Here is a 25,274-nt window from a genome sequence, read left to right as displayed (position 1 = left end):
GTCTAGATCTGGATCTGGAGATGTTTGCAGCTGGTGGTGTGGCTGGGCCTAGATCTGGATCTGGAGATGTTTGCAGCTGGTGGTGTGGCTGGGCCTAGATCTGGAGATGTTAGCAGCTGGTGGTGGGGCTGGGCCTAGATCTGGAGATGTTTGCAGCTGGTGGTGGGGCTGGGCCTAGATCTGGAGATGTTTGCAGCTGGTGGTGTGGCTGGGCCTAGATCTGGAGATGTTTGCAGCTGGTGGTGTGGCTGGGCCTAGATCTGGAGATGTTTGCAGCTGGTGGTGTGGCTGGGCCTAGATCTGGAGATGTTTGCAGCTGGTGGTGTGGCTGGGCCTAGATCTGGAGATGGCTCTTTTTCATCACACCTCTAGTCAGGTCTCTTTTTCATCACACCTCTAGTCAGGTCTCTTTTTCATCACACCTCTAGTCAGGTCTCTTTTTCATCACACCTCTAGTCAGGTCTCTTTTTCATCACACCTCTAGTCAGGTCTCTTTTTCATCACACCTCTAGTCAGGTCTCTTTTTCGTCTGTAAAGAAAAACAAGACAATGACAAATAAGTTTGATTTATTCTAAATGAAGATATAATATCAATTACATTTAAATGATCTGATACATAGTACACATAATTATCTATCACAATGCGTGACGAGTGGAGGTACTTTGCTTACACTCAATTATTTCCTTATAGGGAATCTAAAGACAGTTATGGGTAGGATGTTTCGCATGGACATTAAGTAATCTGAAATGCCTCCAGAGACAGGTGATGACACATCCCTGGGCTTCAACAAGCACAGGACAGGAATATTTTGGGCATCTTGGCTAATGGATGGTTATTGTTGTAATTGTTATAATGTACTTTCTAATTCTTGCCTAGTCCAGTTGTTCCCAACCTTTTTGGTCATTGTAGGCCCAATCACATCTTGCTCTGAACATAGTGCCCCCACAGTACCAAATCAAATGAAATAAATCAAATGTATTTGTCACATACACATGGTTAGCAGATGTTAATGCGAGTGTAGCGAAATGCTTGTGCTTCCAGTTCCGACAATGCAGTAATAATAACCAACGAGTAATCTAACTAACAATTCCAAAACTACTACCTTATAGACACAAGTGTAAAGGGATAAAGAATATGTACATAAAGATATATGAATGAGTGATGGTACAGAGCGGCATAGGCAAGATGCAGTAGATGGTATAGAGTACAGTATATACATATGAGATGAGTAATGTAGGGTATGTAAACAAAGTGGCATAGTTTAAAGTGGCTAGTGATACATGTATTACATAAAGATGCAGTAGATGATAGAGTACAGTATATACGTATACATATGAGATGAATAATGTAGGGTATGTAAACATTATATTAAGTAAATCAAATCAAATTTATTTATATAGCCCTTCGTACATCAGCTGATATCTCAAAGTGCTGTACAGAAACCCAGCCTAAAACCCCAAACAGCAAGCAATGCAGGTGTAGAAGCACGGTGGCTAGGAAAAACTCCCTAGAAAGGCCAATACCTAGGAAGAAACCTAGAGAGGAACCAGGCTATGTGGGGTGGCCAGTCCTCTTCTGGCTGTGCCGGGTGGAGATTATAACAGAACATGGTCAAGATGTTCAATGTTCATAAATGACCAGCATGGTCGAATAATAATAAGGCAGAACAGTTGAAACTAGAGCAGCAGCACAGTCAGGTGGAAGTTGAAACTGGAGCAGCAGCATGGCCAGGTAGACTGGGGACAGCAAGGAGTCATCATGTCAGGTAGTCCTGGGGCATGGTCCTAGGGCTCAGGTCAGTTGAAACTGGAACAGCAGCATGGCCAGGTGGACTGGGGACAGCAAGGAGTCATCATGTCAGGTAGTCCTGGGGCATGGTCCTAGGGCTCAGGTCCTCCGAGAGAGAGAAAGAAAGAGAGAAGGAGAGAATTAGAGAACGCACACTTAGATTCACACAGGACACCGAATAGGACAGGAGAAGTACTCCAGATATAACAAACTGACCCCAGCCCCCCGACACATAAACTACTGCAGCATAAATACTGGAGGCTGAGACAGGAGGGGTCAGGAGACACTGTGGCCCCATCCGAGGACACCCCCGGACAGGGCCAAACAGGAAGGATATAACCCCACCCACTTTGCCAAAGCACAGCCCCCACACCACTAGAGGGATATCTTCAACCACCAACTTACCATCCTGAGACAAGGCTGAGTATAGCCCACAAAGATCTCCGCCACGGCACAACCCAAGGGGGGGGGGGGCGCCAACCCAGACAGGATGACCACAACAGTGAATCAACCCACTCAGGTGACGCACCCCCTCCAGGGACGGCATGAGAGAGCCCCAGCAAGCCAGTGACTCAGCCCCTGTAATAGGGTTAGAGGCAGAGAATCCCAGTGGAAAGAGGGGAACCGGCCAGGCAGAGACAGCAAGGGCGGTTCGTTGCTCCAGAGCCTTACCGTTCACCTTCCCACTCCTGGGCCAGACTACACTCAATCATATGACCCACTGAAGAGATGAGTCTTCAGTAAAGACTTAAAGGTTGAGACCGAGTTTGCGTCTCTGACATGGGTAGGCAGACCGTTCCATAAAAATGGAGCTCTATAGGAGAAAGCCCTGCCTCCAGCTGTTTGCTTAGAAATTCTAGGGACAATTAGGAGGCCTGCGTCTTGTGACCGTAGCGTACGTATAGGTATGTACGCAGGACCAAATCAGAGAGATAGGTAGGAGCAAGCCCATGTAATGCTTTGTAGGTTAGCAGTAAAACCTTGAAATCAGCCCTTGCTTTGACAGGAAGCCAGTGTAGAGAGGCTAGCACTGGAGTAATATGATCAAATTTTTTGGTTCTAGTCAGGATTCTAGCAGTCGTATTTAGCACTAACTGAAGTTTATTTAGTGCTTTATCCGGGTAGCCGGAAAATAGAGCATTGCAGTAGTCTAACCTAGAAGTGACAAAAGCATGGATTAATTTTTCTGCATCATTTTTGGACAGAAAGTTTCTGATTTTTGCAATGTTACGTAGATGGAAAAAAGCTGTCCTCGAAATGGTCTTGATATGTTCTTCAAAAGAGAGATCAGGGTCCAGAGTAACGCCGAGGTCCTTCACAGTTTTATTTGAGACGACTGTACAACCATTAAGATTAATTGTCAGATTCAACAGAAGATCTCTTTGTTTCTTGGGACCTAGAACAAGCATCTCTGTTTTGTCCGAGTTTAATAGTAGAAAGTTTGCAGCCATCCACTTCCTTATGTCTGAAAGTAGCATTGTTTAAAGTGGCTAGTGATATATTTTACATCAATTCCCATTATTAAAGTGGCTGGAGTTGAGTCAGTGTTGGCAGCAGCCACTCAATGTTAGTGGTGGCTGTTTAACAGTCTGATGGCCTTGAGATAGAAGCTGTTTTTCAGTCTCTCGGTCGCAGCTTTGATGCACCTGTACTGACCTCGCCTTCTGGATGATAGCGGGTGAACAGGCAGTGGCTCGGGTGGTTGATGTCCTTGATGATCTTTATGGCCTTCCTGTAACATCGGGTGGTGTAGGTGTCCTGGAGGGCAGGTAGTTTGCCCCCGGTGATGCGTTGTGCAGACCTCACTACCCTCTGGAGAGCCTTACGGTTGAGGGCGGAGCAGTTGCCGTACCAGGCGGTGATACAGCCCGCCAGGATGCTCTCGATTGTGCATCTGTAGAAGTTTGTGAGTGCTTTTGGTGACAAGCCGAATTTCTTCAGCCTCCCGAGGTTGAAGAGGCGCTGCTGCGCCTTCTTCACGATGCTGTCTGTGTGAGTGGACCAATTCAGTTTGTCTGTGATGTGTATGCCGAGGAACTTAAAACTTGCTACCCTCTCCACTACTGTTCCATCGATGTGGATAGGGGGGTGTTCCCTCTGCTGTTTCCTGAAGTCCACAATCATCTCCTTAGTTTTGTTGACGTTGAGTGTGAGGTTATTTTCCTGACACCACACTCAGAGGGCCTTCACCTCCTCCCTGTAGGCCGTCTCGTCGTTGTTGGTAATCAAGCCTACCACTGTTGTGTCGTCCTCAAACTTGATGATTGAGTTGGAGGCGTGCGTGGCCACGCAGTCGTGGGTGAACAGGGAGTACAGGAGAGGGCTCAGAACGCACCCTTGTGGGGCCCCAGTGTTGAGGATCAGCTACTCTTCCTGGGGTTTATTATGGATCCCCATTAGTTCCTGCCAAGGCAGCAGCTACTATTCCTGGGGTTTATTATGAAAGCCCATTAGTTCCTGCCAAGGCAGCAGCTACTCTTCCTGGGGTTTATTATGGAAGCCCATTAGTTCCTGCCAAGGCAGCATCTACTCTTCCTGGGGTTTATTATGGATCCCCATTAGTTCCTGCCAAGGCAGCAGCTACTCTTCCTGGGGTTTATTATGGATCCCCATTAGTTCCTGCCAAGGCAGCATCTACTCTTCCTGGGGTTTATTATGAAAGCCCATTAGTTCCTGCCAAGGCAGCAGCTACTCTTCCTGGGGTTTATTATGGAAGCCCATTAGTTCCTGCCAAGGCAGCATCTACTCTTCCTGGGGTTTATTATGGAAGCCCATTAGTTCCTGCCAAGGCAGCAGCTACTCTTCCTGGGGTTTATTATGGAAGCCCATTAGTTCCTGCCAAGGCAGCAGCTACTCTTCCTGGGGTCTGGGAAAATTAAGGCAGTTATTCAGTTTTAAAAACATTACAATACATTCATTACAGAATTCACAACAATGTGCCTTCAGTTACCTGATGTGGAATATAGTTCCATGTAGACATGGCTCTATGTAGTACTGTATGCCTCCCATAGCCTGTTCTTTACTTGGGGATTGTGAAGAGACCTCTGGTGGCATGTCTTGTGTGGTATGCATGCATGGGTGTCCGAGCTGTGTGCTAGTAGTTTAAACAGACAGCTCGGTACCTTCAACTTGTCAACACCTCTTACAAAAACAAGTAATGTGGAAGTTAATCTCTCTTCCACTGTGAGCCATGAGAGATTGACACGCATGTCATTAATGTTTCATTTGTTTGATTTATTTCACCTTTATTTAACCAGGTAGGCTAGTTGAGAACAAGTTCTCATGGCCAAGATAAAGCATAGCAGTGTGAACAGACAACACAGAGTTACACATGGAGTAAACAATTAACAAGTCAATAACATAGTAGAACAAATTATCTATATACATTGTGTGCAAAAGGCATGAGAAGGTAGGCAATAAATAGGCCATAGAAGTGAATAATTACAATTTAGCAGATTGACACTGGAGTGATACATGATCAGATGGACATGTGCAGGTAGAGATTCTGGTGTGCAAAAGAGCAGAAAAGTAAATAAATAAAAACAGTATGGGGATGAGGTAGGTAAATTGGGTGGGCTATATGCAGATGGACTATGAACAGCTGCAGCGATCGGTTTAGCTGCTCAGATAGCAGATGTTTAAAGTTGGTGAGGGAGATAAGTCTCCAATTTAAGAGATTTTTGCAATTCGTTTCAGTCGCAGGCAGCAGAGAACTGGAAGGAAAGGCGGCCAAATGAGGTTTTGGCTTTAGGGATGATCAGTGAGATACACCTGCTAGAGCGCGTGCTACGGGTGGGTGTTGCCATCGTGACCAGTGAACTGAGATAAGGCAGAGCTTTACCTAGCATAGACTTGTAGATGACCTGGAGCCAGTGGGTCTGGTGACGAACATGTAGCGAGGGCCAGCCGACTAGAGCATACAGGTCGCAGTGGTGGGTGGTATAATGTGCTTTAGTAACAAAACGGATGGCACTGTGGTAAACTGCATCCAGTTTGCTGAGTAGAGTATTGGAAGCTATTTTGTAGATGACATCGCCGAAGTCGAGGATCGGTAGGATAGTCAGTTTTACTAGGGTAAGTTTTGCGGCGTGAGTGAAGGAGGCTTTGTTGCGAAATAGAAAGCCGACTCTAGATTTGATTTTGGATTGGAGATGTTTGATATGAGTCTGGAAGGAGAGTTTGCAGTCTAGCCAGACACCTAGGTACTTATAGATGTACACATATTCTAGGTCGGAACCATCCAGGGTGGTGATGCTAGTTGGGCGTGCACAGACGGCTGCACAGTACTGTCTTTTATCGATGGCGGTTATGATATCGTTTAGTACCTTGAGCGTGGCTGAGGTGCACCAGTGACCGGCTCGGAAACCAGATTGCACTGCGGAGAAGGTACGGTGGGATTCGAGATGGTCAGTGATCTGTTTGTTGATTTGGTTTTCGAAGACCTTAGATAGGCAGGACAGGATGGATATAGGTCTGTAACAGTTTGGGTCCAGGGTGTCTCCCCCTTTGAAGAGGGGGACCTCAGATGATACGAAGGAGAGGTTGAACGGGCTGGTAAATGGGGTTGCGACAATGATGGCGGACAGTTTCAGAAATAGAGGGTCCAGATTGTTAAGCCCAGCTGATTTGTATGGGTCCAGGTTTTGCAGCTTGAAAAAGCTGGCCTTTGCTTTCCTGACTGACTGTGTGTATTGGTTCCTGTCTTCCTGGAACAGTTGCATATTGAGAGGACTATTCGATGCTATTGCAGTCCGCCACAGGATGTTTTTGTGCTGGTCGAGGGCAGTCAGGTCTGGAGTGAACCAAGGGCTTTATCTGTTCTTAGTTCTGCATTTTTTTGAACGGAGCATGCTTGCCTAAGATGGTGAGGAAGTTACTTTAAAAAAATGACCAGGCATCCTCAACTGACGGGATGAGGTCAATATCCTTCCAGGAAACCCGGGCCAGGTCGATTAGAAAGGCCTGCTCGCAGAAGTGTTTTAGGGAGCGTTTGACAGTGATGAGGGGTGGTCGTTTGACCGCAGACCCGTAGCGGATACAGGCAATGAGGCAGTGATCGCTGAGATCCTGATTGAAGACAGCAGAGCTGTATTTGGAGGTCAAGTTGGTCAGGATAATGTCTGAGGGTGCCCATGTTTACGGATTTAGGGTTGTACCTGGTGGGTTCCTTGATGATTTGTGTGAGATTGAGGGCATCTAGCTTAGATTATAGTACTGCCGGAGTGTTAAGCATATCCCAGTTTAGGTCACCTAACAGAACAAACTCTGAAGCTAGATGGGGGGCAATCAATTCACAGATGGTGTCCAGGGCACAGCTGAGGGGGGTCGGTAGCAGGCGGCAACAGTAAGAGACTTATTTCTGGAGAGATTCATTTTAAAAATTAGAAGTTCGAACTGTTTGGGCATAGACCTGGAAAGGATGACAGAACTTTGCAGGCTATCTCTGCAGTAGATTGCAACTCCTCCCCCTTTGGCAGTTCTATCTTGATGGAAAGTGTTATAGTTGGGTATGGAAATATCATAATTTTTGGTGGTCTTCCTAAGCCAGGATTCAGACACAGCAAGGACATCAGGGTTAGCAGAGTGTGCTAAAGCAGTGAGTAAAACAAACATAGGGAGGAGGCTTCTGATGTTGACATACATGAATCCAAGGCTTTTTCGATCACAGAAGTCAACAAATGAGGGTGCCTGGGGACATGCAGGGCCTGGGTTTACCTCCACATCACCCGAGGAACAGAGGAGGAGTAGGATGAGGGTGCGGCTAAAGGCTATCAAAACTGGTCGCCTAGAGCGTTGGGGACAGAGAATAAAAGGAGCAGATTTATGGGTGTGGGAGAATATATTCAGGGCATAATGTGCAGACAGGGGTATGGTGGGGTGCGGGTACAGTGGAGGTAAGCCCAGGCACTGGGTGATGATAAGAGAGGTTGCATCTCTGGACATGCTGGTTATAATCGATGAGATCACCGCATGTGTGGGAGGTGGGACAAAGGAGGTATCAGAGGTGTGAGGAGTGGAACTAGGGGCTCCATTGTAAACTAAAACAATGATAACTAACCTGAACAACAGTATACAAGGCATATTGATATTTGAGAGAGACATACAGCAAGGCATAAAGTAATCGCAGGTCTTGATTGGGAGAGCTTGCTAAAACAACAGGTGAGACAACAACAGCTAGTCAGCTAACACAACAACAGCAGGTAAAATGGCAATGACTAGGCAGAGAGGGTCGGATTAACTACACACAGAGCCTGAATTTGCGGCTGGGGCCGACAGATAAAACATAAATAAACAGAATGGAGTACCATGATTAATGGACAGTCCAGCAGGCATCAAATCAAATCAAATGTATTTATATAGCCCTTCATACATCAGCTGATATCTCAAAGTGCTGTACAGAAATCCAGCCTAAAACCCCAAACAGCAAGCAATGCAGGTGTAGAAGCACAGTGGCTAGGAAAAACTCCAGAGAAAGGCCAAAACCTAGGAAGAAACCTAGAGAGGAACCAGGCTATGTGGGGTGGCCAGTCCTCTTCTGGCTGTGCCGGGTGGAGATTATAACAGAACATGGCCAAGATGTTCAAATGTTCATAAATGACCAGCATGGTCGAATAATAATCACAGGCAGAACAGTTGAAACTGGAGCAGCAGCACAGCCAGGTGGACTGGGGACAGCAAGGAGTCATCATGTCAGGTAGTCCTGGGGCATGGTCCTAGGGCTCAGGTCCTCCGAGAGAGAGAAAGAAAGAGAGAAGGAGAGAAATAGAGAACGCACACTTAGATTCACACAGGACACCGAATAGGACAGGAGAAGTACTCCAGATATAACAAACTGACCCTAGCCCCCGACACATAAACTACTGCAGCATAAATACTGGAGGCTGAGACAGGAGGGGTCAGGAGATACTGTGGCCCCATCCGAGGACAACCCGGACAGGGCCAAACAGGAAGGATATAACCCCACCCACTTTGCCAATGCACAGCCCCCACACCACTAGAGGGATATCTTCAACCACCAACTTACCATCCTGAGACAAGGCTGAGTATAGCCCACAAAGATCTCCGCCATGGCACAACCCAAGGGGGGGCGCCAACCCAGACAGGATGACCACATCAGTGAATCAACCCACTCAGGTGACGCACCCCTTCCAGGGACGGCATGAGAGAACCCCAGTAAGCCAGTGACTCAGCCCCTGTAATAGGGTTGGAGGCAGAGAATCCCAGTGGAAAGAGGGGAACCGGCCAGGCAGAGACAGCAAGGGCGGTTCGTTGCTCCAGAGCCTTTCCGTTCACCTTCCCACTCCTGGGCCAGACTACACTCAATCATATGACCCACTGAAGAGATGAGTCTTCAGTAAAGACTTAAAGGTTGAGACCGAGTTTGCGTCTCTGACATGGGTAGGCAGACCGTTCCATAAAAATGGAGCTCTATAGGAGAAAGCCCTGCCTCCAGCTGTTTGCTTAGAAATTCTAGGGACAATTAGGAGGCCTGCATCTTGTGACCGTAGCGTACGTGTAGGTATGTACGGCAGGACCAAATCAGAGAGATAGGTAGGAGCAAGCCCATGTAATGTTTTGTAGGTTAGCAGTAAAACCTTGAAATCAGCCCTTGCTTTGACAGGAAGCCAGTGTAGACAGGCTAGCACTGGAGTAATATGATCAAATTTTTTGGTTCTAGTCAGGATTCTAGCAGCCGTATTTAGCACTAACTGAAGTTTATTTAGTGCTTTATCCGGGTAGCCGGAAAGTAGAGCATTGCAGTAGTCTAACCTAAAAGTGACAAAAGCATGGATTAATTTTTCTGCATAATTTTTGGACAGAAAGTTTCTGATTTTTGCAATGTTACGTAGATGGAAAAAAGCTGTCCTTGAAATGGTCTTGATATGTTCTTCAAAAGAGAGATCAGGGTCCAGAGTAACGCCGAGGTCCTTCACAGTTTTATTTGAGACGACTGTACAACCATTAAGATGAATTGTCAGATTCAACAGAAGATCTCTTTGTTTCTTGGGACCTAGAACAAGCATCTCTTATTTGTCCGAGTTTAAAAGTAAAAAGTTTGCAGCCATCCACTTCCTTATATCAGCTATGTAGCCAAGTGATCATAGTGTCCAGAGGCAGCAGTAGATGGAACAGGGAAGCCGCCACTACGCTAGCACGCGGGCGACACAGTTAAAGTTAGTAGCCCGGGGGTGGTAGGGGGAGGCACAGCGGATGGAGTATTCGTCGGCAGACCAGTCCTGGTGGTTTGGCGTGGGGCCGTGTCGACAGAGAATCCAAGCCAGATGGTGAAAGAGGTATTGTAGAATTTAGTTTGCTAGCAGGGAGATGTGCCTGGCTCACGGCTAACTGGTGCTAGCTTCGTGGCAGTGGCGTTAGCCAAGGTCCAGAGTTTACAGCAAGGATCCGGTGGAGTATTGGGCTCTAGCTGTGTATGAGTGGGGTTCGGGTGAACAGCTGAGTAGGCCGGGAGGTGGGCCTCAGGGATAGCTTCGGTACTGGGTGCAAGCTAGCTGTGAAGATAAGAAGTAGTGTTCCAGGGATTACGGCAGGAATCCGGCGTTGTTGTGGAGACACAGTTCGATACTGGTAGACTGGCGAGTATTATCCAGGCTAAAAACAGGGCTGGCTGTGCAGAAGGTTAAAGCCGCTAGCAGTGGCTAACAATGACTAAACAGCTTGTAGCTAATTAGCTGGTTAGCTTCTGGAGGTTCTTGAATGTATTCTAAAATTTAAAATAATAGCGATTCCGTATCACATCGGGTGAGGCAGGTTACCGGAAGGTATAATCAAATTAAAAATCGAAAAGAGATTGAAAATAAATATGGGTCCAGTGAGTGGTTGTCTCTATGCTGCTGTGTAACTAGATGTTTTTCTATGCTGCTGTGTAACTAGATGATTCTCTCTATGCTGCTGTGTAACTAGATGTTTCTCTCTATGCTGCTGTGTAACTAGATGATTCTCACTATGCTGCTGTGTAACTAGATATCTCCATGCTGCTGTGTAACTAGATATCTCCATGCTGCTGTGTAACTAGATGTTTCTCTATGCTGCTGTGTAACTAGATGTTTCTCTATGCTGCTGTGTAACTAGATGTTTCTATGCTGCTGTGTAACTAGATGTTTCTATGCTGCTGTGTAACTAGATGTTTCTCACTATGCTGCTGTGTAACTAGATGTTTCTATGCTGCTGTGTAACTAGATGTCTCTATGCTGCTGTGTAACTAGATGTTTCTATGCTGCTGTGTAACTAGATGTTTCTATGCTGCTGTGTAACTAGATGTTTCTCTCTATGCTGCTGTGTAACTAGATGTTTCTCTATGCTGCTGTGTAATTAGATGTTTCTCTCTATGCTGCTGTGTAACTAGATGTCTCTATGCTGCTGTGTAACTAGATGTCTCTATGCTGCTGTGTAACTAGATGTTTCTCTATGCTGCTGTGTAACTAGATGTTTCTCTCTATGCTGCTGTGTAATTAGATGTTTCTCTCTATGCTGCTGTGTAACTAGATGTCTCTATGCTGCTGTGTAACTAGATGTTTCTCTATGCTGCTGTGTAACTAGATGTCTCTATGCTGCTGTGTAACTAATGTTTCTCTCTATGCTGCTGTGTAACTAGATGATTCTCTCTATGCTGCTGTGTAACTAGATGTTTCTCTATGCTGCTGTGTAACTAGATGTCTCTATGCTGCTGTGTAACTAATGTTTCTCTCTATGCTGCTGTGTAACTAGATGATTCTCTCTATGCTGCTGTGTAACTAGATGTTTCTCACTATGCTGCTGTGTAACTAGATATCTCTATGCTGCTGTGTAACTAGATGTTTCTCTCTATGCTGCTGTGTAATTAGGTGTTTCTATGCTGCTGTGTAACTAGATGTTTCTATGCTGCTGTGTAACTAGATGTTTCTATGCCGCTGTGTAACTAGATGTCTCTATGCTGCTGTGTAACTAGATGTCTCTATGCTGCTGTGTAACTAGATATCTCTATGCTGCTGTGTAATTAGATGTCTCTATGCTGCTGTGTAACTAGATGTTTCTATGCTGCTGTGTAACTAGATGTATATATGCTGCTGTGTAACTAGATGTTTCTATGCTGCTGTGTAACTAGATGTTTCTCTATGCTGCTGTGTAACTAGATGTCTCTATGCTGCTGTGTAACTAGATGTTTCTCTCTATGCTGCTGTGTAACTAGATGTCTCTATGCTGCTGTGTAACTAGATGTTTCTCACTATGCTGCTGTGTAACTAGATGTTTCTCTATGCTGCTGTGTAACTAGATGTCTCTATGCTGCTGTGTAATTAGATGTCTCTATGCTGCTGTGTAACTAGATGTATCTATGCTGCTGTGTAACTAGATGTTTCTATGCTGCTGTGTAACTAGATGTTTCTATGCTGCTGTGTAACTAGATGTTTCTCTATGCTGCTGTGTAACTAGATGTTTCTCTATGCTGCTGTGTAATTAGATGTTTCTCACTGTGCTGCTGTGTAACTAGATGTCTCTATGCTGCTGTGTAACTAGATGTTTCTCTATGCTGCTGTGTAACTAGATGTCTCTATGCTGCTGTGTAACTAGATGTCTCTATGCTGCTGTGTAACTAGATGTATCTATGCTGCTGTGTAACTAGATGTTTCTCTATGCTGCTGTGTAACTAGATGTTTCTCTCTATGCTGCTGTGTAACTAGATGTCTCTATGCTGCTGTGTAACTAGATGTTTCTCTATGCTGCTGTGTAACTAGATGTTTCTCACTGTGCTGCTGTGTAACTAGATGTCTCTATGCTGCTGTGTAACTAGATGTATCTATGCTGCTGTGTAACTAGATGTTTCTCACTATGCTGCTGTGTAAATAGATGTTTATCTCTATGCTGCTGTGTAACTAGATGTCTCTATGCTGCTGTGTAACTAGATGTTTATCTCTATGCTGCTGTGTAACTAGATGTATCTATGCTGCTGTGTAACTAGATGTTTCTCACTATGCTGCTGTGTAAATAGATGTTTCTCTCTATGCTGCTGTGTAACTAGATGTCTCTATGCTGCTGTGTAACTAGATGTTTATCTCTATGCTGCTGTGTAACTAGATGTCTCTATGCTGCTGTGTAACTAGATGTCTCTATGCTGCTGTGTAACTAGATGTCTCTATGCTGCTGTGTAACTAGATGTCTCTATGCTGCTGTGTAACTAGATGTTTCTATGCTGCTGTGGAACTAGATGTTTCTCACTATGCTGCTGTGTAACTAGATGTCTCTATGCTGCTGTGTAACTAGATGTTTCTCTATGCTGCTGTGTAACTAGATGTCTCTATGCTGCTGTGTAACTAGATGTATCTATGCTGCTGTGTAACTAGATGTTTCTCTATGCTGCTGTGTAACTAGATTATTCTCTCTATGCTGCTGTGTAACTAGATGTCTCTATGCTGCTGTGTAACTAGATGTTTCTCTCTATGCTGCTGTGTAACTAGATGTCTCTATGCTGCTGTGTAACTAGATGTCTCTATGCTGCTGTGTAACTAGATGTCTCTATGCTGCTGTGTAACTAGATGTTTCTATGCTGCTGTGTAACTAGATGTTTCTCTATGCTGCTGTGTAACTAGATTATTCTCTCTATGCTGCTGTGTAACTAGATGTCTCTATGCTGCTGTGTAACTAGATGTCTCTATGCTGCTGTGTAACTAGATGTCTCTATGCTGCTGTGTAACTAGATGTCTCTATGCTGCTGTGTAACTAGATGTCTCTATGCTGCTGTGTAACTAGATGTTTCTATGCTGCTGTGTAACTAGATGTTTCTCTCTATGCTGCTGTGTAATTAGTGAAAGCGTAATTCTGAAAGTTGAAATGGCCCCTCAGAGTCAACCTGTTCTACAGTAGACATAGTGAGTGACCCTGTTCTATAGTAGACATAGTGAGTGAACCTGTTCTACAGTAGACATAGTGAGTGATCCTGTTCTATAGTAGACATAGTGAGTGAACCTGTTCTATAGTAGACATAGTGAGTGATCCTGTTCTATAGTAGACATAGTGAGTCAACCTGTTCTATAGGAGACCATAGTGAGTGATCCTGTTCTTTAGTAGACCATAGTGAGTCAACCTGTAATTGGCACTGTGCCGACCAACGGTAATTAGCAGTGGGTGTCAGTCCTATCGCCTGACCATAGAACATTGTCCATACCAAAAAATCAACACCGAACAAATTAGAAAAGCCTTACTTGAGTTTTAATGTCTCTATGCTGCTGTGTAACTAGATGTATCTATGCTGCTGTGTAACTAGATGTTTCTCACTATGCTGCTGTGTAAATAGATGTTTATCTCTATGCTGCTGTGTAACTAGATGTCTCTATGCTGCTGTGTAACTAGATGTTTCTCTATGCTGCTGTGTAACTAGATGTATCTATGCTGCTGTGTAACTAGATGTTTCTCACTATGCTGCTGTGTAAATAGATGTTTCTCTCTATGCTGCTGTGTAACTAGATGTCTCTATGCTGCTGTGTAACTAGATGTTTATCTCTATGCTGCTGTGTAACTAGATGTCTCTATGCTGCTGTGTAACTAGATGTCTCTATGCTGCTGTGTAACTAGATGTCTCTATGCTGCTGTGTAACTAGATGTCTCTATGCTGCTGTGTAACTAGATGTCTCTATGCTGCTGTGTAACTAGATGTCTCTATGCTGCTGTGTAACTAGATGTCTCTATGCTGCTGTGTAACTAGATGTCTCTATGCTGCTGTGTAACTAGATGTCTCTATGCTGCTGTGTAACTAGATGTCTCTATGCTGCTGTGTAACTAGATGTCTCTATGCTGCTGTGTAACTAGATGTCTCTATGCTGCTGTGTAACTAGATGTCTCTATGCTGCTGTGTAACTAGATGTTTCTCTATGCTGCTGTGTAACTAGATGTTTCTCTATGCTGCTGTGTAACTAGATGTTTCTCTATGCTGCTGTGTAACTAGATGTTTCTCTCTATGCTGCTGTGTAACTAGATGTCTCTATGCTGCTGTGTAACTAGATGTCTCTATGCTGCTGTGTAACTAGATGTCTCTATGCTGCTGTGTAACTAGATGTTTCTATGCTGCTGTGTAACTAGATGTTTCTCTCTATGCTGCTGTGTAACTAGATGTTTCTATGCTGCTGTGTAACTAGATGTCTCTATGCTGCTGTGTAACTAGATGTTTCTATGCTGCTGTGTAATTAGTGAAAGCGTAATTCTGAAAGTTGAAATGGCCCCTCAGAGTCAACCTGTTCTACAGTAGACATAGTGAGTGACCCTGTTCTATAGTAGACATAGTGAGTGAACCTGTTCTACAGTAGACATAGTGAGTGATCCTGTTCTATAGTAGACATAGTGAGTGAACCTGTTCTATAGTAGACATAGTGAGTGAACCTGTTCTATAGTAGACATAGTGAGTGAACCTGTTCTATAGTAGACATAGTGAGTCAACCTGTTCTATAGGAGACCATAGTGAGTGATCCTGTTCTTTAGTAGACCATAGTGAGTCAACCTGTAATTGGCACTGTGCCGACCAACGGTAATTAGCAGTGGGTGTCAGTCCTATCGCCTGACCATAGAACATTGTCCATCCCAAAAAATAAACACCGAACAAATTAGAAAAGCCTTACTTGAGTTTTAATGTTTGAATGCAGCCTTTTCAATGACCGCAGGATACAGACATCTCGTCAACACATGTTGTACATTCATTAAACTATTGAGGCAAAATAACTGTTAGAACAATGAAAATATTCAGTGAAAAACTAAACAGGCATTTGTCTTCTGTAATCACTTACCTGGGTCAAAAATGGAAGAAAGCCTGACCTGAACTTGACCGATGAGAAACTAATTTCCTTTGCAAAACGTTGGTATAGTTTGCTGCGGTATATACTAATGAGAATGATCCAGTACCAACCACTACTAACCCAGGATTTTTTTGTGGCGCTGCTGAATACGGCGGGGGGGGGGGGGGGCAGTCCCCTTTCGGATTCGTTTTTGAACGTCAAACTGCCTTTTCCTGCAATCTAGAACAAACAATTGTACTTTTATGACAAGCAAAATAAACACCTCCTGCTAACCACTATTAACTAACCATAGGGCCCCCGTCCTGCCATCTGTCTCACCCTGTCCAAGCAGCTTAAGGCATTGCTTTTCTTCCTTTACCCACATGATGTGCGGTGACCACCGTTTAAATGCAAACTATCAAATACATTTAACCCATTGATAATTCTCAAACAAAAACAGAACTCGTCTATCATAAACTAAACATTGGATCAGTTTCTTGCTTGATGTACATTCAGTTATTTCAGTGTATAAAATCAATACTAAATCAAATGAATAAAAAAAAACAAATTAAAACTGTCTGTTAGGAATAAACAAATATACAGTGCCTTCAGAAAGTATTCACAACCTTGACTTATTACACATTGTGTTGTGTTACAGCCAGACATTAAAATGGATTACATTTAGATTTTGTGTCACTGGCCTACACACAATATCCCATAATGTCAAAGTGGAATTACGTATTTTTATTTTACAAATGAATAAAAAATTAATATCTTAAATGTCTTCAGTCAATAAGTATTCAATCCCTTTGCTATGGCAAGCCTAAATAAGTTCAGGAGTAATAATGTGCTGAACAAGTCACATAAGTTGCATTGACTCACTGTGTGTAATAATAGTTTAACATGACTTTTGAATGACTTCCTCATCTCTGTACCCCACACACACAATTATCTATAAGGTCCCTCAGTAGAGCAGTGAAGTTCAAAAACAGATTCAAACACAAAGACCAGGGAGGTTTTACAATGCCTCGCAAAGAAGGGCACCTATTGGTAGATAGATTAAAAAAAGCAGACATTGAATATCCCTTTGAGCATGTTGAAGTTATTAATCACACCTTGGATGGTGTAACAATACACCCAGTCACTACAAAGATACAGGCGTCCTTCCTACCTCAGTTGCCGGAGAGGAAGGAAAGTGCTCAGGGATTTCACAATGAGGCCAATGGTGACTTTAAAACAGTTAGAGTTTAATGGCTGTGATAGGAGACAACTGAGGATGGATCAACAACCTTGTAGCTACTCTACAATACTAACCTAAATGACAGAGTGAAAAGAATGAAGTCTGTACAGAATAAAAAATATTCCAAAACATGCATCCTGTTTGCAATAAGGCACTAAAGTAAAACTGTCAAAAATGTGGCATCTGTAAGAACTAGGAGTTTTTCAGGATAAATAGAAATGCAATAGAGCTAAGCACAGGTAAAATCCAAGAGGAAAACCTGGTTCAGTCTGCTTTCCAACAGAGATTAATTCACCTTTCAGCAGGACAATAACCTAAAACATAAGGCCAAATATACACTACAGTTACTTACCAAGAAGACATTGAATGTTCCTGAGTGGCTTAATTATGTATGGCAAGACTTGAAAATGATCAACAACCAATTTGACAGAGCTTGAAGAAATTTTGAAAGAATAATGTGCAAATGTTGTACAATCCTGGTGTGCAAATCTCTTAGAGACTTACCCAGAAACACTCACAGCTGTAATCGCTGCCAGGCAGGGGCGGCAGGGTAGCCTAGTGGTTAGAGCGTTGGACAAGTAACCGGAAGGTTGCAAGTTCAAAACCCCGATTTCTGCCCCTGAACAGGCAGTTAACCCACTGTTCCTAGGCCGTCATTGAAAATAAGAATTTGTTCTTAACTGACTTGCCTAGTAAAATAAAGGTAAAATAAAGAATGAATACTTACATAAAGGAGATATTTCTCTATTTAACTTTCAATTAATTAGCAAGAATGTCTAAAAACATGTTTTCACTTTGTCATTAGAGGGTTTTGTGTGCAGATGTGTGAGAGAAAATAGATAATTAATCCATTTTGAATTCAGGTTCTAACAAAATGTGGAATAAGTCAAGGGTTATGAATGCTTTCTGATAGCCACACAAATGACATACAGGTCATTACTTTTCCCTCTATATAAGAAGTAACCAAATAAGTTCCCAATAGAAGATGAGAGAACAAAAGGCATGCCTGGTCCCAGATCTGTTTGTACTCTTGTCCAGTTCGATATTACACTGAGTGACAGGGAGTAGGCATGATAGCTGTATAGACCCACAGGAATCACCAGGACAGAAACTGACTCCTGAACCAGAGCAACCCACATGAATCACTAGGACAGAGACAGAATCATGAACCAGATCAACCCATATGAAGCATCAGGACAGAAACCGACTCATGAATCATCAGGACCAAGACACTCATAATTCAATCAGTACAGAGACACTCATGAGTCATCAGGACAGAAACAGACTCATGAATCATCAGGACAGAAACAGACTCATGAATCATCAGGACAGAAACAGACTCATGAGTCATCAGGATAGAGACATAACAGACATGATCCAGCTCAACTGTATCTTCCACTGTGGCTCCAGTGTCGGGAAGAGCTGCGACTAGAGGAGTGGTAAGACCTGCAGAGGGACAGACACATGAATGGGGGAAAACAGTGAAAATATAAATAAATATTTCACTTCTCGTTAAGTGGATGGTTAGATTCTTAACAATGTTTTAAAATAGTGGAGTAACTTTAGCAAGAGGAGACGAGAACAGAGAATTAACCTGTGGGGGGTTGAGAATATACCTGTCAGGTGGGGGGGGGGGGGGGGGGGGGTTGAGAATATACCTGTCAGGTGGGGGGGGGGGGGGGGGGGGTTGAGAATATACCTGTCAGGTGGGGGGGGGGTTGAGAATATACCTGTCGGGTGGGAGGGCTGAGAATATACCTGTCAGGTGGAGGAATGAGAATATACCTGTCAGGTGGGAGGGCTGAGAATATACCTGTCAGGTGGGAGGGCTGAGAATATACCTGTCAGGTGGGGGGGGGGGGGGGGGGGGGGGGGGGGGGGTTGAGAATATACCTGTCAGGTGGGGGGGGGGGGGGGGGTTGAGAATATACCTGTCAGGTGGGGGGTTGCGAATATACATGTCGGGGGGTTGAGAATATTCATGTCAGGTGGAGGAATGAGAATATACCTGTCAGGTGGGAGGGCTGAGAATATACCTGTCAGGTGGAGGAATGAGAATATACCTGTCCGGAGGGGGGGGGTTTGAGAATATACCTGTCAGGTGGGGGGGTTTGAGAATATACCTGTCAGGTGGGGGGGTTTGAGAATATACCTGTCAGGAGGGGGGGGTTTGAGAATATACCTGTCAGGTGGGAGGGCTGAGAATATACCTGTCAGGTGGGAGGGCTGAGAATATACCTGTCAGGTGGGAGGGCTGAGAATATACCTGTCAGGTGGAGGAATGAGAATATACCTGTCAGGTGGAGGAATGAGAATATACCTGTCAGGTGGGAGGGCTGAGAATATACCTGTCAGGTCGGGGGGGTTGAGAATATACCTGTCGGGGGCTGGGGGGCTTGAGAATATACCTGTCGGAGGGTGGGGGGGTTGAGAATTTTCCTGTCAGGTGGGGGGGAGGGGTTGAGAATATACCTGTCAGGTGGTGGGGGGGGTTTGAGAATATACCTGTCAGGAGGGGGGATTGAGAATATACATGTCAAGTGGGGGGGTAGAGAATATACCTGTCAGGTGGGGGGGGGTTGAGAATATACCTGTCAGGCGGGGGGTTAAGAATATACCTGTCAGGCGGTGGGTTGAGAATATACCTGTCAGGTGGAGGAATGAGAATATACCTGTCAGGAGGGGGAGTTGAGAATATTCATGTCGGGTGGGGGGGTTGAGAATATACCTGTCAGGTGGGAGGGCTGAGAATATACCTGTCAGGTGGAGGAATGAGAATATACCTGTCAGGTGGGAGGGCTGAGAATATACCTGTCAGGTGGGAGGGCTGAGAATATACCTGTCATGTGGGAGGGGTTGAGAATATACCTGTCGGGGGTGGGGGGCTTGAGAATATACCTGTCGGGGGTAGGGGGTTGAGAATATACCTGTCGGAGGGTTGAGAATATTCATGTCAGGTGGAGGAATGAGAATATACCTGTCAGGTGGGAGGGCTGAGAATATACCTGTCAGGTGGGGGGGGTTGAGAATATACCTGTCGGGGCTGGGGGGCTTGAGAATATACCTGTCGGGGGCTGGGGGGCTTGAGAATATACCTGTCAGGTGGGGGGTTGTGAATATACATGTCGGGGGTGTTGAGAATATACCTGTCAGGTGGGAGGGCTGAGAATATACCTGTCAGGTGGGAGGGCTGAGAATATACCTGTCAGGTAGAGGAATGAGAATATACCTGTCAGGCGGTGGCTTGAGAATATACCTGTCGGGGGGTGGGGGGCTTGAGAATATACCTGTCGGGGGGTGGGGGGGTTGAGAATATACCTGTCAAGTGGGGGGGTTGAGAATATACATGTCAGGTAGGGGGGTTGAGAATATACATGTCAGGTAGGGGGGTTGAGAATATACATGTCAGGGGGTAGGGGTTGAGAATATTCATGTCGGTGGGTTGAGAATATTCATGTCAGGTTGAGGAATGAGAATATACCTGTCAGGTGGGGGTGGGTTGAGAATATACCTGTCGGGGGGTGGGGGGCTTGAGAATATACCTGTCGGGTGGGGGGTTGAGAATATACCTGTCGGGGGGTGGGGGGGCTTGAGAATATACCTGTCGGGGGGTGGGGGGGCTTGAGAATATACCTGTCGGGGGGTGGGGGGCTTGAGAATATACCTGTCAGGTGAGGGGGGTTGAGAATATACCTGTCAGGAGGGGGGGGTTGAGAATATTCATGTCGGGGAGTTGAGAATATACCTGTCAGGTGGGGGGGGTTGAGAATATACCTGTCAGGTGGGGGGGGTTGAGAATATACCTGTCAGGTGGGGGGGGGTTGAGAATATACCTGTCAGGTGGGGGGGTTGAGAATATACCTGTCAGGTGGGGGGGGTTGAGAATATACCTGTCAGGTGGGGGGGGTTGAGAATATACCTGTCGGGGGCTGGGGGGCTTGAGAATATACCTGTCGGGGGGTGGGGGGGTTGAGAATTTTCCTGTCAGGCGGGGGGGAGGGGTTGAGAATTTTCCTGTCAGGTGGGGGGGAGGGGTTGAGAATATACCTGTCAGGTGGGGGGGGGGGGGGTTGAGAATATACCTGTCAGGTGGGAGGGGTTGAGAATATACCTGTCGGGGGGTGGGGGGCTTGAGAATATACCTGTCGGGGGGTAGGGGGTTGAGAATATACCTGTCGGGGGGTTGAGAATATTCATGTCAGGTGGAGGAATGAGAATATACCTGTCAGGTGGGGGGGGGTTGAGAATATACCTGTCGGGGGCTGGGGGCTTGAGAATATACCTGTCGGAGGGTGGGAGGGCTGAGAATATACCTGTCAGGTGGAGGAATGAGAATATACCTGTCAGGTGAAGGAATGAGAATATACCTGTCAGGTGGGGGGGGTTGAGAATATACCTGTCGGGGGCTGGGGGGCTTGAGAATATACCTGTCAGGGGGTAGGGGGTTGAGAATATACCTGTCGGGGGGTTGAGAATGTTCATGTCAGGTGGAGGAATGAGAATATACCTGTCAGGTGGGAGGGCTGAGAATATACCTGTCAGGTGGGAGGGCTGAGAATATACCTGTCAGGTAGAGGAATGAGAATATACCTGTCAGGTGGTGGGTTGAGAATATACCTGTCGGGGGGTGGGGGGCTTGAGAATATACCTGTCGGGGGGTGGGGGGCTTGAGAATATACCTGTCGGGGGTGGGGGGTTGAGAATATACATGTCAGGTAGGGGGGTTGAGAATATACATGTCAGGGGGTAGGGGGTTGAGAATATTCATGTCGGTGGGTTGAGAATATTCATGTCAGGTGGAGGAATGAGAATATACCTGTCAGGTGGGGGGGGTTGAGAATATACCTGTTCGGGGGGTGGGGAGCTTGAGAATATACCTGTCGGGGGGTGGGGGGCTTGAGAATATACTTGTCGGGGGGTGGGAGGGGTTGAGAATATACCTGTCAGGTGGGGGGGTTGAGAATATACCTGTCGGGTGTGGGGGGTTGAGAATATACCTGTCAGGTGGGGGGTTGAGAATATACCTGTCGGGGGTGGGGGGGCTTGAGAATATACCTGTCGGGGGGTGGGGGGCTTGAGAATATACCTGTCAGGTGGGGGGGTTGAGAATATACCTGTCAGGAGGGGGGGTTGAGAATATTCATGTCGGGAGGGGGGTTGAGAATTTTCATGTCGGGGAGTTGAGAATATTCATGTCGGGGGGTTGAGAATATACCTGTCAGGTGGGGGGGGTTGAGAATATACCTGTCAGGTGGGGGGGGTTGAGAATATACCTGTCAGGTGGGGGGGGGTTGAGAATATACCTGTCAGGAGGGGGGGTTGAGAATTTTCCTGTCAGGCGGGGGGGGAGGGGTTGAGAATTTTCCTGTCAGGTGGGGGGAGGGGTTGAGAATATACCTGTCAGGTGGGGGGGGGGGTTGAGAAGTATACCTGCTCGGGGGCTGGGGGGCTTGAGAATATACCTGTCAGGGGTAGGGGGTTGAGAATATACCTGTCGGGGGGTTGAGAATGTTCATGTCAGGTGGAGGAATGAGAATATACCTGTCAGGTGGGAGGGCTGAGAATATACCTGTCAGGTGGGAGGGCTGAGAATATACCTGTCAGGTAGAGGAATGAGAATATACCTGTCAGGTGGGGGGTTGAGAATATACCTGTCGGGGGGTGGGGGGCTTGAGAATATACCTGTCGGGGGGGTGGGGGGCTTGAGAATATACCTGTCAGGTGGGGGGTTGAGAATATACCTGTCAGGAGGGGGGGGTTGAGAATATTCATGTCGGGAGGGGGGGTTGAGAATATTCATGTCGGGGAGTTGAGAATATTCATGTCGGGGGGGTTGAGAATATACCTGTCAGGTGGGGGGGGTTGAGAATATACCTGTCAGGTGGGGGGGGGTTGAGAATATACCTGTCAGGGGGGGGGGTTGAGAATATACCTGTCAGGTGGGGGGGTTGAGAATATACCTGTCAGGTGGGGGGGTGGGGTTGAGAATATACCTGTCAGGAGGGGGGGAGTTGAGAATATTAATGTCGGGGGTTGAGAATATACCTGTCAGGTGGGGGGGGGGGGGGTTGAGAATATACCTGTCAGGTGTGGGGGGTTGAGAATATACCTGTCGGGTGTGGGGGGGTTGAGAATATACCTGTCGGGTGGGGGTTGAGAATATACCTGTCGGGGGGTGGGGGGCTTGAGAATATACCTGTCGGGGGGTGGGGGGCTTGAGAATATACCTGTCAGGTGGGGGGTTGAGAATATACCTGTCAGGAGGGGGGGTTGAGAATATTCATGTCGGGGAGTTGAGAATATTCATGTCGGGGGGTTGAGAATATACCTGTCAGGTGGGGGGGGTTGAGAATACACCTGTCAGGTGGGGGGGGGGGTTGAGAATATACCTGTCAGGTGGGGGGTTGAGAATATACCTGTCAGGTGGGGGGGTTGAGAATATACCTGTCAGGGGTGGGGGGGTTGAGAATATACATGTCAGGTAGGGGGGTTGAGAATATACATGTCAGGGGGTAGGGGGTTGAGAATATTCATGTCGGTGGGTTGAGAATATTCATGTAGGTGGAGGAATGAGAATATACCTGTCAGGTGGGGGGGGTTGAGAATATACCTGTTCGGGGGGTGGGGAGCTTGAGAATATACCTGTCGGGGGGTGGGGGGCTTGAGAATATACCTGTCGGGGGGTGGGAGGGTTGAGAATTATACCTGTCAGGTGGGGGGTTGTGAGAATATACCTGTCGGGTGTGGGGGGTTGAGGAATATTACCTGTCAGGTGGGGGGTTGAGAATATACCTGTCGGGGGTGGGGGGGCTGAGAAATATTACCTGTCGGGGGGTGGGGGGCTTGAGAATATACCCTGTCAGGTGGGGGGGGTTGAGAATATAACCTGTCAGGTGGGGGGTGAGAATATACCTGTCAGGAGGGGGGGTTGAGAATATTCATGTCGGGAGGGGGGGTTGAGAATATTCATGTCGGGGAGTTGAGAATATTCATGTCGGGGGGTTGAGAATATACCTGTCAGGTGGGGGGGGTTGAGAATATACCTGTCAGGTGGGGGGGGGTTGAGAATATACCTGTCAGGTGGGGGGGGGTTGAGAATATACCTGTCAGGTGGTGGGGGTTGAGAATATACCTGTCAGGTGGGGGGGTTGAGAATATACCTGTCAGGTGGGGGGGGGTTGAGAATATACCTGTCAGGAGGGGGAGTGAGAATATTCATGTCGGGGGGTTGAGAATAACCTGTCAGGTGGGGGGGGGGGGGGGGGGGGGGGGTTGGAATATACCTGTCAGGTGTGGGGGGTTGAGAATATACCTGTCGGGTGTGGGGGTGTTGAGAATATACCTGTCGGGTGGGGGGTTGAGAATATACTGTCGGGGGGTGGGGGGCTTGAGAATTATACCTGTCGGGGGGTGGGGGGCTTGAGAATATACCTGTCAGGTGGGGGGGTTGAGAATATACCTGTCAGGAGGGGGGTTGAGAATATTCATGTCGGGGAGTTGAGAATATTCATGTCGGGGGGGTTGAGAATATTACCTGTCAGGTGGGGGGGGGGGGGGGGGTTTGAGAATATACCTGTCAGGTGGGGGGGTTGAGAATATACCTGTCAGGTGGGGGGTTGAGAATATACCTGTCAGGGGGGGGAGTTGAGAATATTCATGTCGGGGGGTGTTGAGAATATACCTGTCAGGTGGGGGGGTTGAGAATATACCTGTCAGGTGGGGGGGTTGAGAATATACCTGTCGGGGGGTTGAGAATGTTCATGTCAGGTGGAGGAATGAGAATATACCTGTCAGGTGGGAGGGCTGAGAATATACCTGTCAGGTGGGAGGGCTGAGAATATACCTGTCAGGTAGAGGAATGAGAATATACCTGTCAGGTGGTGGGTTGAGAATATACCTGTCGGGGGGTGGGGGGCTTGAGAATATACCTGTCGGGGGTGGGGGGGCTGAGAATATACCTGTCGGGGGGTGGGGGGGTTGAGAATATACATGTCAGGTAGGGGGGTTTGAGAATATACATGTCAGGGGGGTAGGGGGGTTGAGAATATTCATGTCGGTGGGTTGAGAATATTCATGTCAGGTGGAGGAATGAGAATATACCTGTCAGGTGGGGGGGGTTGAGAATATACCTGTTCGGGGGGTGGGGAGCTTGAGAATATACCTGTCGGGGGGTGGGGGGCTTGAGAATATACCTGTCGGGGGGTGGGAGGGGTTGAGAATATACCTGTCAGGTGGGGGGGGTGAGAATATACCTGTCGGGTGTGGGGGGTTGAGAATATACCTGTCAGGTCGGGGGTTGAGAATATACCTGTCGGGGGTGGGGGGCTTGAGAATATACCTGTCGGGGGGGTGGGGGGGCTTGAGAATATACCTGTCAGGTGGGGGGGTTGAGAATATACCTGTCAGGAGGGGGGGTTGAGAATATTCATGTCGGGAGGGGGGGTTGAGAATATTCATGTCGGGGAGTTGAGAATATTCATGTCGGGGGGTT

General features: G+C 46.6%; 1 protein-coding gene across 4 annotated transcripts in view; it reads right to left on the bottom strand.

The window, feature by feature from the left end:
• Positions 1-15,378: 15,378 nt before the first annotated feature.
• nktr (natural killer cell triggering receptor) overlaps positions 15,379-25,274 on the bottom strand; it is a 129,911-nt gene continuing 120,015 nt past the window's right edge. For all 4 annotated transcript variants that reach the window (XM_031796913.1, XM_031796915.1, XM_031796914.1 and 1 more), the window contains one exon: positions 15,379-18,229. In XM_031796913.1, coding sequence (XP_031652773.1) covers positions 18,166-18,229 — 64 coding nt within the window. In that variant the 3' untranslated portion in view covers positions 15,379-18,165. The remainder of the gene's footprint in view (positions 18,230-25,274) is intronic.

This window comes from Oncorhynchus kisutch, linkage group LG18, assembly GCF_002021735.2.
Source record: "Oncorhynchus kisutch isolate 150728-3 linkage group LG18, Okis_V2, whole genome shotgun sequence".
NCBI lineage: Eukaryota > Metazoa > Chordata > Actinopteri > Salmoniformes > Salmonidae > Oncorhynchus > Oncorhynchus kisutch.
Note: the sequence above shows the minus strand (reverse complement) of the source record. Positions and strands in the feature narration are given on the sequence as shown.